Genomic DNA, 17,073 nt, shown 5'->3' on the forward strand with positions numbered 1-17,073 from the left:
CCAACACTTCAAAACCAGCAAATCATATAAAAATAATTTAGCAATGAACTGTAGCATATTAGTTTAATTAGTATATATATTATGAGGTCTCTAATAAAAAGATGATCTTGAAAAACAGCCTCCACGTCAACAAGTCACAGTGGTCCAAGTCTTTAAATACCCACATTAAAAAAAAATTCTTACCTCATGCCACTGTCTACTTGGCTTGTTTTGCTTGTGATTGCATCCCACAGAAATATGGTGCTAGATTTGTCTGTGATTATTGCTAAAGTATCTCCATCCTTATCCCAGTCCATAGCAACACAGTTCCTGAAGAAAGAAAAAAATCACTAGGAATGTTAAAATGTGTTTGTAAGTGTACAGAAACAGCCAGTACTATGCAACTGAGTGCTATTTTCCACTTCTCCTCCCCTGCAAACCCAACTGCAGATTTATCTGTAAACTAGTTCTATAGCAACCCCACTCTTTTTCAAATCTCACAGATGACAGGGACTGAGAGGAAGGTCATAAAAGACACTGCTACCTATGTTCTAGTACTTGAAATACTGCCACTTTGATTTTCAAGAGACACGAGAGTCCTCTGTAAGGCTGTGGTTTGTTAGAAGCTATTCAGAGTTGGGAATATTTTTCTGATTAATACACCTCTGATTCCACACAGCTTTCCTCACTTTGCAGAGTTTTCTGGAGAGAATATGCATTTATCACACATTGTGCAAAACACTGCACAGAGAGCTGGGCCATGGATATTACCAAGCAAAAGGGACTGACAAAGCCAGACCATATTATGAATGACACCTAACCCAAACAGCAAGGTGTGATGGTCAGTGAAATACATGTGAGTCTGGTAAAGACAGTGAGAATTGCACCTCTTGGTTTGGTGCAAGCTGGCAACTACCATGAACTACAAAAACTGGATTTCTAGACTTCTTGGGGAACTAAGTGATTCTGGCTCATTTTTACCAATGACACAGGGCTATGTAAGTGACATCTGGAAATTTAAGTTATACTCTTGACTTGAGGTTTCAGCCTTAAAGACTAAGGGAGTTTTGCCTTGACTAAGGGGTTTATTTTAATCAAAATTCATCAGGTAGTTAGAAATAAAATAAAAATTTTGCATGATGACTAAGAACAGATGAAGTGCTAAGAAGAGAGGAACAGTACACAAATGAAACTAACATGAGGCAATAATGGTGCTCAGTAAAAATGTGTTTATTGAGCAAACCAATATGATGACCCAGTGTTGCTGTGGAAACATGATTCTTCACAATGTCACACCATTTTTTCCCTAGAGAGGTTTCCCAGTCCATATCCAGCCTGTTCCTATGGTCTCACTGCCTTTTAAGAAGTTCAATATATCTCCCAAAGTACATAAGTTTTTAGATTTAATCTGAAAAAATCCAGTTTGTAAACTCCCATACCACTCTCTGATGTGAACCAAAGTGTGATAAGCTTTGAAAAAAGTATCACCTTGACCTAAAGCAACAATGCCAATGTGTACATTTATGCCACTGATGTGAACAGAAGCACTAAATCAAAGAAGTACATTTCCTCAGTAAAGCCATGATAACAAATTGTTAGAAAATCAACAGTAGCAAGAATGCAAGGATATATTGCACACAACCTCATTATGATCCTTCTTAATGTGATAGGTCTTTTTTTAATTTTAATGACTTAATTTGTCTTCTCTGCCAGGTATGTTCACCAGAGGTAGTATATCATCCTACAAATTTCTAGCATTGTCTAATGCACCTCACCAGAAGAGAAGCATTTTTAAAGAAAACAACAAAGAAAATAATTTAAACCTATCTTAGTACCTACCCTGGCAGGTTGATTTCATTTCTCTTCTGACCATGACGATCAAAAATTTTCACAGAACGATCACCTCTAAAAAAGATTAATATATAGAATAATTCCCTTTCTTAATCAGTAATTCTGATGGACAAATGCAATGAATAGTTGCAGACTTACCCTATTACAGCAAGAAAATTTCCTAAAGTTTTCTGCCAAGCAAACTGCACAGGAGAACCAGACCAAGCTTTTTCATACAGACTGAATACTTGCTGGGGGAAAAAAAAAAGTAGGAAATGATACATCTCAAAATCATAATATATAAGAATACTACAGCTGCCTAGCATGTTAGCAACTGAGTACTGTGGAGATAAACCCTCCCCCGCCCCCCAACAATCCAAACCAAACTTCTGCGTGATTCCAATGCACTGAAATACCAAAATCCTAGATAAATATTTCAATTTGAGTGGAATAAACTGAAGTTTCTGCTGCTAGGTGTTCATATAGAGAACTGCAACTCTATTAATAATAAACTATTATTTTTGCCTCTTATTTACAAGAATAAAAATTGCAAGAGACTCTCCCCTTCTAGTTCAAAGACCACATTGTTAATAGTTCTCTAAATTTAATGGAGAAGTCTGGGACCAGAAAGCATCCTTAGTTTGTAAAGACAGAAGGCTCAACATTCACTCTTTTAGAGATAAGTAACCTTTTTGTTACTCTGAATTGCTGGGTCTTAAAAGCTAAGATCTCAAACCAACACACTATAGAAAGAGATTCTGACTTCCAACAGAGAAAATTTCTGAACATCTTTTTCCTTTCACACCACCCACAGATATTTTTCTGGGTGTAAGATAAAGCCCAAAAGTTTGTTTCACAGCTTGCTATCGTGACTTATATCCCTACATGTCATAAGATAAACACCAACACCTGCTGTCCACCAAATGCCTGTGAGGTTTCCTCAAGTCTGCCACAGGTTCTTATCCCTTCTTTTTGGGTCAATGTAAACCGAGGCATTCTTTACACTGAATCTGTGTTCTGCTCACAAAACCAGCAAAAACACAACCACCACATGCCACAGTCATAAACGACATCTGACAACGACATTGGATTTTGAAAAATAATTTAAGGAGGAGGGCTTGTGTGAAAGATGATTTGAGGGATGAAGCACCTCTCCATCTATGAGGAAAGGCTGAGAGAGCTGGGATTGCTCAGCCCCGAGAAGGGAAGGCTTTGGCGTGACCTAATTGTGGCCTTCCAGTACCCGAGGAAACACACAGGATACACAGAGAGCGACTATTATAAGGGCATGCAGCCACAGAGCGAGGGGGAACGGCTTCAAACGGAGAGAGTATGTTTACATTAGTTACTAAGAGCAATTTCCTGCGAAGGTGGAGAGGCACTACTACAGTTTCCCGCACAAGTTGTGGACACCTCATCCTCGGAAGCGCACAAGGCCGGGCTGGATGGAGCCCTGGGCTAGTGAAGATGTGCCTGCCCCTCGCAGAGCTGTTTAACTCTATGCCCTTTAAGCTCCCTTCTGCCCGAAGTCCCTCCACGCGAAAGTAAACAAACGCGGGAGTGCAGGCACGCACACCAGGCCCCCTGCCGCTCGCTGCCGGCCCTTCCCGGCCCGCCCAGGCCGCAAGCGGCACGGCCCGCTCGCTCCGCGGGGCGGGACCCGCGCCCCCCGCCCGCCCGCCCGGGGCCCCGCGGCCGCCCGCACCCACCTTCATCGCGGCCCCGCGGGCTGCCGGCACCGCGCATGCGCCGCCCGCCCGCCGCGCCGCCGTTACCGCGGAGACGGAGCGGGCCCAGCCCGGCCCCGGCCCCGGCCCCGGCGGGCGGAGCTCGGCGTGAGGCCGCGGCCCCCAGGGCGGGGTGCGGGCAGCGCTCAGAGGAAAAGGAGGGTTTTAGACCGCAGGCATGCAGAACGGGCTTCTAAGCCAGGGAATAAAGGCACACAACCCGCCAGCAAAGCCTCTTGAGATCAGCTGTATTCCAACTGCAAAGCTTCATCACAAAGTGTCACCGATTTCTTTTAAAACAATAAATAGTTCGCCGAGAGCGTTAAAACACGTGTTTGAAATTACAAATGTACAAAGGACTTTGGGTATCGGGCACTTCAAACTTTTTAAAAAAAAAAACAAACCCAAAACATTCAATGAGTTCACATCTTCCCGTTTTTCACGCGCGGTGATATTCGGGAAACATAAGGGACAAGGCACGTAAAAGCAAATACAAAAAGACTTCTCCCGAGAACATTTAGACCGTTCAAAGCAATTCGGTGTAACAGCAGAGGGCTCGAGAAAGGCAAATTATTAAGTATCTTAAAAAATTAGGTAAGTGTTAAATAAGGTAACTAATTTGATAGAGCCCTGCGAGGAACACTTCGCTGTCCTGTAAGATGCTGAACATGCTTCAATGGTGGCAGCTGAGCATCTGGCAGGATTGGGCCCTTTACATTTTTAAATAACCTTACAGGAAAGACAGACAATTTCTTCATCTTATAAAATTATACTTCTCATAATAGTGCAAAGCCTCATTTAAAAATGTAATTAGTCTAGATGGAATGGAATGCTTCAAAAATTCCAATGTGCAAATATTAAACTTATATTGGTTAATTGTTAATCACACTTTAGAATTCTTCCAATAATGCACACAAACAGCAAAGTAAATACGAGAACCAAAGCAGAGAAAAAGGTATGATGTTCTGCATCTTGCATAACAACTTTGAAAATCCAAAAAGTACACTGGATGTCAAAAATATCTGCCAGAAATTATTAAATAGCAGGTTTCTGTTAGCATAAGACAATATTTAAAATAAGGCTTTGGTTAAATAAAAAGTTTGCTAAACTAGGAATGATGCTAAAAAGTGCAAAAGATTCACCAAATACACAACTTCATTTCCAAGGCAGGCATTACACCTGCCATTTACAACAGTTTGCATTGGTTTGCTAGCCTGCCTTGTAGTTACTCAGATACTTATTTGCATTTATTACAGGCAAATTAAATCTATGGGGTCCAATCCTATAACTTGTTTCATCCAGAGATAGACCCAACTGTATCAAAGTATATCCATTTATAGCATCATTGCTTTGCATTTAGGGAAATCAAGGCCCCGGAACCATAACATTTGATTATGATACTGAGTTCACTCATTTTCTTAGCATGTCCTAAACAGAAGTCCTCTACTGCCAACTGGCAGGTTGCAGTTGACTTTCTTACAAATAGAATTCTTGTAACATATGCATAACAAAAGTTTTTTAAAAGTGCTTAATATTGGTCCATAAGAACATCATGTCAGCTTCAGACCAAACACTTTGCTGTGGTAGACGTCCTGCACTTGGTGTTGAGTGGTGCACTTGTAGTTTGCTTGAGGAAAAAGTAATCCTCTGAGTCTAAACAGGAGAATGTCACCTTCCCAGAGAAATTAATTCAGAGTTTTACAGTCACAACACATGCTCCAGCTCTTCCTAAGCACAGTGGTGCAACCTGTAAACAAACAAACAAATCATCAGTGAGATAAATGCAGTCAGTTTTAAGTGATTTCTCCCCTAATTATATGGCTGCAGCAGAATGACAATATCACCCATGCTCTGTTAACATGACTTACAAATTAGTCCAAAATTGGATACAAACACAAAGAAAATATAAAGATATTTTATATAACAGAGTGAAGCACTCTGAAAACAATGACAAGCCCTAATGACATCAAGCAATTCTTATTGATAATTTCAATTATTCAGTATTACAGGAAAAATAAACCTTTGTTATAGTACAAACTGGACACCTGAGCTAGACAGACAATTGAGTAAAGAGTGGTAAAATAATGCATTTCTCAGAAACAGAAAATGCCTAAAATTATAGGGGCAACCTCTCCTTTTTACTTGATTATTTGATAAAATCCTGTTAAGAGTTCTTGAAATCAGAATAAAATTACCAGTCTTTATTCTTTAATTACAAACAGAATTTACTTATAGCAAGACCCTTTTCTGCTGAGATTCTGCTGGACTTGAATGGAGGGCAGTAGTTTCTAACACTTCCCTTTCCTTCCCCTCTTAACTTTCATAGTAATGCAATATATGTGAATAGCACACCAAATGGTACAGAGATTATCCTAAAGACAAAAAAAGCTGTTTATGCCAACTCCCCTATTTCTTTTTTTCCCAGGAGTAATAGACTTTTATAGAGCTGTCTGTGGCTCTGACAAACAAGCTGTTTATGCTTTCTTCTGAGTTGTGTGAAGATGAAGAGGTGGAAGACTGCTGACATAATGAGAGAAGGAAGGTACACAAATATTTCCTAATTCCCCTGGGAGAAGTTTGAAACTATCCTGTATACTGGGATCGTGGCTTTCAGTGAGACATAGAGGGTCAAGGCTAAGGATACAGAGGTACATACAGATGGTCACCACCTGGACATGTGAGATTCATTTAGATGTAATGATGACAAGCACAGTTTCTCTCTTCTGGTGAGAAGCAGTTTCTGTCCTCTGATACACCTTTTTTTTTTTCCTTTAGCAGGACTAACAATGCCATGGGTTATCATTACCAGTACCAGTGAATGCCCCAAGCTCTTATGATCCTCCTTGATGACTTGTGTTTTAAGAGCTTGCAGCAGTATGAAATGGAGGGAAATGGACATCTGAGGTTTTTTTTTGTGTTCCAGAGATTTTTATAAACAGCAGTTTAGTTCTCTTTTTAAATTAAGAATTTGGGGCTATTACCAGAATAACATATTCAGGTGGCTCAGAATTCAGTAGCCTAAAGACTGGTGTCTGATGCTACTACAGATGAGCTTGGACATTCATCCTGGTCTGCAACTGGACTGCAGGAGGGCCTTGGTGTCCCACAGAGTCTGTGCTGCATCTGCCAGCCTTTTGTGGATATAGATGCTTTAGGGTATCTCAAATGGCATTGGATACCAAAGGACAGTCAGCTCAGCATGTCCTTGTGTGTGCTTTTCCTGCAGAGAGACACATTCCTGGAGCTATACAAAAGTAACCAAGCTCTGAACTGACAGTAATAGTTTCTGGGCATGAATGGTAGAATTATTTTTATTTTAAAATTGCAAAAACAAAAATGGGTAAAGGCTTTCTGGAACCTGCATGCACTCCACATAGCATTCACCTCAGGAAGGGAATATTTATGAAAAAATGACCAAAACCTTGACAAAATAAATGTTGAAAGACACATTAGAGCTAAAACTAATCTACATTTATCATTTATCTTCAGAACAGGAAGTCATGTAAACAGAATCCTTTATGATAGTTTGGGGAATGTGGCAATACATTTTATTAAAAGTAGCTGAAATTGTCAAAGAAAATAGCTATACTCTTGAAAAAGAAAGGAGGGCAGTTTATTGGAAATTAACAACTGTCTGTTCAAGAGAAGTCATCCCAAAATGGTACACAAAGGAAAAAAAGAGACTCACAAGAGACTAGTAAGAAACTGATTTTTAGAAAAGGAATATTTGAATTTTCCTTGCAAAAGAAGGCACATTTGAAATAGCAATATTAATAGTAGTGTATGGTCTGATCAGAAACTATACCTGTGTCCATTCATTTGTCTGGGGATCATAAGACTCCACGGTGTTAAGATATGTTTGCCCATCATATCCTCCAACAGCATACAACTTGTCACCAAGAAGACACACTCCCACTGCATCTCTGCTAATGCTCATAGAGGCCACAGCAGTCCACATGTCTGTTTTGGGATCATACCTGAAAGATAATTTGTGTTATGCTCTAAAACTGTTACCAAAATTCAACAACAACAACAAAATGTACTGGAGTTGATGCTGCCAAGGTAGTAGAAAACAAGAGAGCACTGATCTGGGTGTCATTTCAAAGGACTTTCCCCCTCAATTCGTCTCCCTTTGAAACTGTTTCTTTAGTCATCTGGTAACACAAGTCACTACTAGCCAGATATCTACTTCCTGCTGCTTTCCAGATAGTCATACAGCCATACACAGCTGCTCTTACTACATTTTGTATGTCTAAACATACCATGCCACAAACAGTTCTGCTGCTACACCACAGCAGAGCAAGTGCTTGCTTTAAGTATGTCAAAGCACAGGCTGGTAGAATTTGGTTTGGTACTAAGATTACTATTACTAAGATTACCAGTTTCAAAAATATGACCCCAAAAGTGATTTGAGAAAATTATATGGGAAATGCAAAATCCTTAAGACAATTTACAACACTTTTGAAATCAGAAATATTGGCACAGTAAACAGCAGATGGTTTAATAAAAAAAATTGTGTGGCTCTAGAACATTATCAACATGGTTTAATAAAAAAAATTGTGTGGCTCTAGAACATTATCAACATTCTTTAAAAGTCAAATTGAGAACTACATAGGAGACTCCATGCTATGCTTATGGCAAAGAATATATTTTAATCTGACTAAAAGAGACAATCTTTTTTTAAGAGTGCAGATGCTTTCAGCAGAACGAATGTAATTACAGAGCTCTGAAGGGCTCTAAAAAACTGTACAAAGAAAGTAATTATTTGGTTAAGATCATACTTGCTAAAAACAAGTTGAAAGACAGTAGTCTTAAATTTTTTGCATGAAGAGCATAGATACAAAGAGCTCTAACAATTTTATTTGCTGTCCTCTAGTCAACGTATTACACAAATGCATGCAAGCATAACTGTAACACAAAAACACTACTTGAAACACACATGCAAATAGAAGAGGGTGATTAGTAAGCTAAATGTAGAAATTACTTTTCCAATTATTTTGTAATTTATAAGCAATTGTATATATCTGAGAATAGCAACTTCTGTTGCAAAATATAATTTAGTAGTTTAGTGTGGTTATAAAAGCCTGATTTTTAAAATTAATATTTCTTTATTCTTTAATTTTTTTAAGGAACTAATTCCATGAATTTGATGGTCTTCAATTTCAACTCACTTAAAGAGCAAGGACAAAATGCATTAGAAGATGATTCCTATTTATTAAAATCATGAGTTCTGTAACTTGGTTTCAGAAAATACTGATGTAGAAAAATACACAGACTTACTGCTTCTCTTGGGTTTCTGATTATCTGTATAGCCCTAAAAATTTGGTATTTGTTGAGAAGTAACTTCCTCTCTGCACACCTTTCTGGGGTCTTTTCAATGCAACTTCCACATGTTAAGGGCTATGGGCCACGCTGTGTTTTCAGGTCTACTAGGACTCTGAAAGTTTGAAAACCACAGCTCTCTTGTGGTGAATTTTTGTGGTGTGGGTTTTCGTTGTTGTTGTTGTTTTGACTTGGTTTGTGGCTTTTTGTTTGTTTGGGGTTTTTTGGGCATTAGGGGTAGAATATATTCCTGGCATGAATAAATTTAGTAAAAGAAAAATATGGGCAATGAGAATTTACTCTAAGTGTTGGGAGGTAACAGGAAAGAAGAAAAGTTTTACAGCTGGTGGTGGGAGAGCAGGGAGAGAGAATTAAAGCATAGTTCAGAAATACCTAAAATGCCAGTGAAGATTTAATACAGTGAATTATGAACTATGCACTATCTTTTAAAATTATTTTATGTGTCACGTGTACTTCTGCAATTTGTGATACAGTCATTCATTAATCACTTTACAGAAAGATATACCAACCTAGGAATGAATGGATTACATGCCAATTACATGCCATTAGGGGGTACAAAAAAGAATTAAATCTATAAAGATCCACAAAACCTTACTGTTAATTCCTTTGGAAGTTATTATATGAATAAATTCAGACTTCTTGTGTGAAAGAAGATCTGCTCCATTTTTAAAAGCATTCAGTTCCACGTTGTTTCAGTTATCAAACATAATTAATTCAATGAGATTATTAAAATAATCTAGATTAATTGCATTAAGAAGAATTTGCTTTACATATTCTGTCCTGGTAACATTTTGAATCATAGTATGCATACAAAGCATATTTTTATATGTAAGTTTCCTCTGTTCATACTAAAAATAACACCTATTTTACTGGGTTTCTTCTTACAGCTCTTTCCATAAATCACCCGATAGACCAGCACTATGAGAATCCCATGGCAGGATTATAGTAATTACAATTATTATTAATCCTCCATCAGGATATTACCTTTCCACGCAGTCTGACAGCCTGGATGTTAAGTTGGATGCTGGAGCATCGTGGCCACCTATTGCATACAAGAACCCATTCCAGGTGGTTACACCTACACCACCTCTTCTTTTTGACATCTGAGCACAGAGAGTCCATTTGTTTGTATGAGGATCAAAACATTCTACTGACTTAAGACAAGAACTTCCATCTCGACCACCAACTGCATAAAGCCTACAAAGTAAAACAAAAAAAAAAAAAAGAAAAAAAATAAATGTTGTCTGAAGAAGACAGTTTCTAATGACTGATTCCAAGTTTGTTAAATAGGGAAGTTCAGAAGAAGACTTTCAACTTTCAGTAGACCACTCTGTTGTGAAAACTCAGGCAAGATTTTGCTCCAATATTTTCCTATTGTAACAATCAATGCATAAAAACAGTAATTTACAGAAAATGGCATATCTTACACAGCATTTATATTCCAACCTATGCCTATAGCTAACAATTTCAAAATTACATATGTGACTTGCAAGGTCAGGACGACAAATTCAGTAGTGGATCTGTGCATGCACCATCTCTACTCTGCCTCATCTTAGGCATTCAAGTGCTTTTCTGGACCAAGGTTTTAGTTCATGACTGACAGCACTATCTTAAATTCCTCACACCCACTAGGTGGCCCAATTTGCTTAGTCCTAAGAAAAAGATTTCTAGGATTTCAGTTTTTTGCAAGGGCTGACTGAAATGAATGGGGAAAAAATGCGTTTAGGAGGACTCAATCACAGATGAACCTTTAATCAAAGAACCAAACTTCATAAAGAGCTTATGAACAGAATTTAGGAGCAATCTAGGCAGAGCAGCAGACATGCCCGGCACTATTAGTTGGAAAAGTAGGAACACAGAAGCCATTCTAAAAAGGAAACAATGCACCAGAAGTAAAATCCAGTGAGAAATCACCTCAAATGATTTCATAGCCTAAGAATGGCTAAATAATTACACAAACATTAGATACTGTAGATAATGATAGTGTGAATTTACAACGGTTACCATGAAGCACTATTCAAGATGTCCTCAGTTTGGGTAATATTAGTGTTTGGTTTTTTAAATATACTGACCAAGGAACTTAAATACAAACATCTTGTAAATATGGTTGATCTAGTCCTTCTCAGTAACAATTTTAATAAGCTTAAAAAAAAATCCATGTAAGTTTCTTTGTTTAGTAATACAGCTGGTTTAAGATAAGGAATATATTGAAGGTTTCTGTAAAACTCTGTTGTAGTTCCATAAAGTTCATTAATAAATCAATCCTTTATGCAACACGAAGCTGCCAACTTTACCTTCCCTCAAAACATGGAGTTTTGAACATTTATGCAGTGATTTCACATTCTGGACATGGAGAAAGCCATATTAATTTCTCTATATGAAGGTTTTGATCCAATCACTGAAACTTACCAAGTTGCAGACAGACATACAGGAAAGTGCAGAAGTTACTGTTACTGCATCTGAAATGCTGCATGTGTTTTAAAAAGGACAGCTGTAGTGCTCTTTTGTTGTTGCCTCCATTAAGAGTCTAGGCAATGTTCTATAATAATAGGGAAATGTGAGGCTCTAATTCTGGTGTTTTTCATCACATATGGGACCTGCTGCTGAATATATAGCAAGTTTAAGACCCAGCTGAGGTATCTTAGACTGCAGTTCCAAGGCAGCCAAGGCACTCTGTTTGCTGGTCGTTCAAGTTCATCCCTCCTTCCTGTAGGCAGTGAGCATTTCCACTCATTCCTGGACTTATTCCAGATCTTAGAGAACACTTTGTAGGTGCCTTTCAGCAGTACTAATTTACCAGTGACTAGACTTCCAAAAAGAAAAAAGGGTGAAAAAACTTTTTACCTGGCAGCATTCAAGTAGCTCAAGGGAGATGAACAGATAGCACATAAATAGGAAGTGAAAATTTGAGGACAGAGTGTAAATATTCTGCCACAACCACAATACTACTCAGTAAGTCAGTAGCTTTCTTCTGCTGTGTCATCCTGGCAAAATATGGCTTGCACCTCTCTCCACTCCCAAAGCAGGGGCACTTCTTTAGTAAGAATTCCATCTCCGACTGCATATATGCATACCCAGGTGAAACTCAGCTTAATTAAGGGTGAAGCAAGAGACTGCATTTGTTAATTTAGCTTGAATTGCTAACTTAGCTTGGTTAATCACTGATTAGCTTTAGTATATTTAGTGCTGATGCAGTAAGTACATTCATAATCAGCAGCTCCAAATCTGCATTTCTGTAGCTTCAAAAAAACACACTGTTTGTGGATCTGTGATTGTTAAAGTATTGAATGCAACCAGACTTACAGCACTGAACTGCTTATAAACAGAAATTAGGCCAGCTGCACCCAGCCCCTGTGATCTCTGGGGATGCAGCTGGAATGCAGGGGGGATTATTTTCTGCCAAATTTCATACTCTAATGCAGCAGGTTCTTGGTATAAGAAAGCTCTTGCCATACTGAAGTAAGTCCAGCTGACTGTCACTAGCATGATTAGGGCCCTAGTACACTTGGCATACAGCTGTAAGGCTGTGGAGAGGCTTGCTTGACCCAGCACAGTATCCCTTCTGTGAATGAAAAACTTGGCTCTTAATGCTACTAACTGGTATCTATCAAAAGAAATTATTAATAGTCATTTAAGATGGTCTTTTAATTACATTAAAATAATGAGATTTTAAATTTGAAAACAGAAATTCCTTCACATACTTTCCATTTAATATTGCTACACCGACGGTGCTCCTGGGAGTTGACATGCTAGCTACAAAGTTCCACTGGCGAGCCTGTGGATCCCATCTTTCTACTGTATTCAGGTAGCTCCAGCCATCGTGTCCTCCTACGGCATACATGGGACCTTCCAACACAGCTACTCCTAAAATACAGATATAAAAACAATTAAGGTGAATAAAGATCAGATAATTAAGATCAGAATTTCTCAGTGACAGTCCAGTGTGCACCACAAAATCGAAAAGAAAAAAAAAAATTAGTTTTGGTAGCTGATACTACCAAATACAGTCTTCAATATAATTTGAAGAAGAAAGGACACTGAATAAGCAGTTGGCGTCTAAACAACATTTCCACCCCCTCCCTAAACTTTATTTCTCAATGTTTTTTTGACCAATCCTAACAAGGTAACCTTTAAAAAATATGCAGTCAGGCTTTACAGAACTGTACATACCAAGACCATGACGATGAGTGGACATCGGTGGCATTACACTCCAAGTTTTTGATCTAGGGTTGTAGCACTCCACAGTATTCAATGTTTTCAGTCCATCTCTGCCACCAACAACAAACAATTTATCATCTAAGACTGCAACTCCAAACTGTAACCTTCGTCCATTCATGTTTGCAACTGGAGTCCATGTGTTGGTACGAAGTTCGTATTTTTCAATGCTTGTAGCTCCTGATGACAATATATGCAAGTTGCATATGGAAAAAGAAAAAGTTCTGAAGCATTAGGATAGTTTTTATTTTAGAAATATGCTGATTCCCACAAGACACCATGATATTCTGCAGCATATTCTTAAGTCTGTGTAGACATATAGTCTTTTTTGACTTCCTCAGAAATTACCTGCACCATTACAAAGGACAACTTTCTTGGTGCTTTTCAAGACAAAAAACAGGTTTTGTAACTACTTTGCAGAATCAAGCCTTTAGAAATATAAATATTAGGAATATAAACCAGCCATGTTGAATGCAATCATATATTGAAATCAACTGTTCTGTAATATCTGACAAAAAAAGCTGATGGTATGTGCAAAGAAACTACAAAGAAAAGCTTTAAAAGAACAAATTAAATATTTTCTCTGCTTTAAATTTTCTAACTTAGCAGATCCCTTCTAATTACCATTAAAAAGTATGGAATTTTCTATGAAAAAATAATCCAAGTAGTTGTGACAGGACTATTTAACAATTAGTGAAAATATTTTTGTTGTTTTGGCTTTTTTTTGAAGCATGTGTAGGTCACCTTTGTGGCCTTTCAGACCTTTTCTTCCTTTTCCAAATTACTGCCCCCTCAAGTAAATAAAGATTAGTTTGTATTCAATTAAACACTTCAGTATTCAGCAATCAGCTATTCCTATGGTAATTTCAAATCAGAACTCTAGATTTTAGAATATTTACAGCAGTCTCAAAGATATATAGGCCTTTATAACCTAATAAACAGCATACACTTTAGATGTTTCATGTTCTGAATCCTTGAATTTTAGATTTAACAGGCTGTAAAAAAATCTACCAAACATTTCTTTTAAAAAGAACCAAAACAGCTCATCAGCTAAACATTACATAAGCCAATACCTTTTGTTGCATCCATTCCTCCAACTGCAAACAAAACGCCCACTGTAGATTTTCTAGGTTTGGTGCGAGGGCTTTGCAACATAGGTCGTCTCTCTGGCAACAGATGGTACTTCATTGCTTCCATAATGAGTTTTTGACATTCAATGTCATCCCTAAAGAGTGCGTTGTTCTCCATGTCTGCCAAAAACTGTGAATAACAAAGCAAATCAAATAAGCTGTATTGCTACAAACCACAGAAAAATAAAACCATGATTACCAAGATAGTATTTTATACAAACACTTTCACTGCCTGATTTAAAATCTCTGTATTTTCAAAATCGGCATATAAAAAAGACTAGGATAAAAATAAACTTCTAATAAACAGAACATTCAAATTTTGAGCAAAGCCATCAAATAAATAAATGAATAAATAAATATTTAAAGAGGAAGGCCATATGATCTTAATGGATGATTTAAGCTTAATGGTCCAAAGGAAGGAAACATAATCTCCTTGAGTTCCAGTGCTGTGCAGGAATGTTCAAGAAAATGGAAACAGGTTCTGGGTAAGTAAGTCAGCTTTTATTCCCAGATGCATCCAATGCAGAGTCTGTAAAAGCCCTTTCAGCACATGCTGAATATTTTAATATATATTCTGTTCCTCACCCTGACAGTGACCAAGATCACAATGTATCACTTAATAAAAGCCTTTGTTAAAATTTTTATATCAAGCTTGCAAGCAAATTTGGAAACTTTTAAATCTTAAATATTAATAAAATTAAAGTCTACTAACAGAAGTTTTTAAGTTCCAAGATTCTGGAGTGGTTTGTACTCCATATTTATCAAACTGCAGGGAAAAAAATTATTAGGTTGAGAGTCACATTATAATTATCAGAAGTCTGGAAACTGGCATTTTTCTGAGCTGCACAACATGGCATGAATAACAGAGAAAAAAATAAATCAAGTGCCCCACTGGGATTTGGACATTTGTCAGAAAAAGAGAGAGAAAAATGAAGATGCCTCTGAAAAGTCAAAATCCAAACACTTTATTAGAATATTAGACATGCAAGTCCACAAACCAGAATGAGATGTCTTTATTGAGCTGTTGACAGCCAACCACTAACAGGTACAAAACTGCTGTGACATCAGTCATCATAAGTACTAAAGGGACTTGCTGGGAAACAGATGTGCACAATATGGTTATATATAATAAAGCTGCCTTGGGGCTGCTAAGTGGCAAATATCACCATGTTTCCAGAAGGAATACAAGTAAGTACAGATGGCTAAACCTGAACACCTCAGTAGCAGGCAAAATAACACAAAATTTGACAGAAAACATAACTAACCATCACAGAGAGAATAAAAAACCTTTTCAAAGCACTTCATCAGTGATTTTCAGAAAACTGAGATTTCTGCAGCATTTCTTTAAGTGCCTAAAGTTCTCACTATTTAAAATAGCAAATGAAGTGTTTTCATGTAAATTAGTAGAGGGAACTTAATCTCATTCTTTACTTCCATACCTTCCATTGTTTCTCCTTTTGACCCAAAGGACCACTTGTATCACTTCACAGGGACACTTTGTGATTATAAAATAATAAACTAAAAGCTGCCTTTTAACTGCCAGTGTGCAATGCTATAGAATTGCACATGGTTTAAAAATATATAAAAACCAAATAAATTAATTCCTGTTGTCCTAAATCAGACACTCAGAGCTGCATGCATGAAAAGTAAGGCTCATACACAACATGACCAATTCAGACTTTCAATAGATTCTTCTGATGGACAAGCAGCATATAGTATTTAAAGCAACACAATGTGTGAATGTGAGTTCTGCAACAACAAGATGCAACCTACATTTTCTACCGTTTCTAACCCACTCAACCTATAAAGAATTTCTCACAGAACAGAGTCACAGTCTTTGAAAGCAACTTTCTTTCATTTAAAAAGAAATGCAATCTAGTCTGCAGGCTCTTGAAACTAAAACTACTACAATTTTTCCTCACTCAAAGAACTTAAAATGGGCTTACTAAGAGTACATTTTTTTTCAAGTTTTATTATTTACATAGGTCCTTGTACTGAAATGCTTTCAGCATTCAACAGCATTTACAAGTGACATGTTAGCATGAAATCACAGTAACTGCAAATCCGGTAAGGAGAAAGACAGTGCAGACACTCCTTTACTAAGAATTTTTGTCTAAAAGGAATCTGAGCCATCTTCTAATTCAGAAATTTCTACATCATCTTTTTCATTATTTATCAGAGATGTAATATTTGCCACCTTAGAGCTTAAAAGACAGACAAATATTCATCTTTAGGAAAAAGAAATGTACAGATATTTAGGACACTGCTTGCACTAACCAGAGATGTCTACAAAGAATGCATAAAGCCAATCAATTAAACGAACAATTACTTATAATTTTTTTGCTTCCAGTGTTACAGTTTCACAGTATTTCCTGAAGATTTTTTTTAAAGTGTCTCTGCTTGCAATGGTTTTGGTTTCAGCAAGTTGTTCAATTTTCTAATTTAATTTCTTTCCAATACCTTTAACTTATCAACCACAAAACTAAAAAGCTTTTAATTATATTTGTTGTCAGATAGCCTAATGTCACATGATCATGAAGAAAAATTTGATTCTGAAAACATTAAGACTGTTTTGGGCACTTAAAATAAGTTTACTCATCTACTAAATGTTTCCATATTAAAAACAAAGCTCTGACACTTTAATGCGTTAAAGAAAGTAATAAATAAAAAGATAACAGAAAAATATTGCTTTAGAAATATAAGTATATATTTGGAGATGAGATGAAAAATTAAAGATAAAATAATAAGTAAAATATAATTTTGCTTCTGTATTTCATCTTGCTATTTTCCTAATCAGTTACTGAGTGGATATAATTTGATTTGAGTAAATATTTCTGGGATAAATTCTG

General features: G+C 37.1%; 2 protein-coding genes across 8 annotated transcripts in view; both read right to left on the reverse strand.

The window, feature by feature from the left end:
- The window catches only part of WDR19 (WD repeat domain 19), a 40,915-nt gene extending 37,291 nt beyond the window's left edge, over positions 1-3,624 (reverse strand). Inside the window, exons 1-4 of one of the 3 annotated variants that reach the window (XM_064418384.1) lie at positions 3,519-3,624; positions 1,969-2,060; positions 1,819-1,884; positions 184-309 (exon numbers count right to left, since the gene is read on the reverse strand). In XM_064418384.1, coding sequence (XP_064274454.1) covers positions 184-309; positions 1,819-1,884; positions 1,969-2,060; positions 3,519-3,524 — 290 coding nt within the window. In that variant the 5' untranslated portion in view covers positions 3,525-3,624. Of the gene's footprint in view, positions 1-183; positions 310-1,818; positions 1,885-1,968; positions 2,061-3,149; positions 3,281-3,383; positions 3,439-3,518 lie in introns of those variants that run through there. The other 2 variants (XM_064418385.1, XM_064418381.1) reach the window with 2 other exon arrangements.
- Positions 3,625-3,763: 139 nt separating this feature from the next.
- Positions 3,764-17,073, reverse strand: part of KLHL5 (kelch like family member 5) — a 51,881-nt gene continuing 38,571 nt past the window's right edge. For all 5 annotated transcript variants that reach the window (XM_064418394.1, XM_064418392.1, XM_064418390.1 and 2 more), the window contains 6 exons: positions 14,168-14,354; positions 13,050-13,274; positions 12,581-12,743; positions 9,864-10,076; positions 7,342-7,513; positions 3,764-5,283 (listed from right to left, as the gene is read on the reverse strand). In XM_064418394.1, the coding sequence (XP_064274464.1) occupies positions 5,227-5,283; positions 7,342-7,513; positions 9,864-10,076; positions 12,581-12,743; positions 13,050-13,274; positions 14,168-14,354 (1,017 nt within the window). In that variant the 3' untranslated portion in view covers positions 3,764-5,226. The remainder of the gene's footprint in view (positions 5,284-7,341; positions 7,514-9,863; positions 10,077-12,580; positions 12,744-13,049; positions 13,275-14,167; positions 14,355-17,073) is intronic.

Source organism: Passer domesticus, chromosome 4 (assembly GCF_036417665.1).
Source record: "Passer domesticus isolate bPasDom1 chromosome 4, bPasDom1.hap1, whole genome shotgun sequence".
Taxonomy (NCBI): domain Eukaryota; kingdom Metazoa; phylum Chordata; class Aves; order Passeriformes; family Passeridae; genus Passer; species Passer domesticus.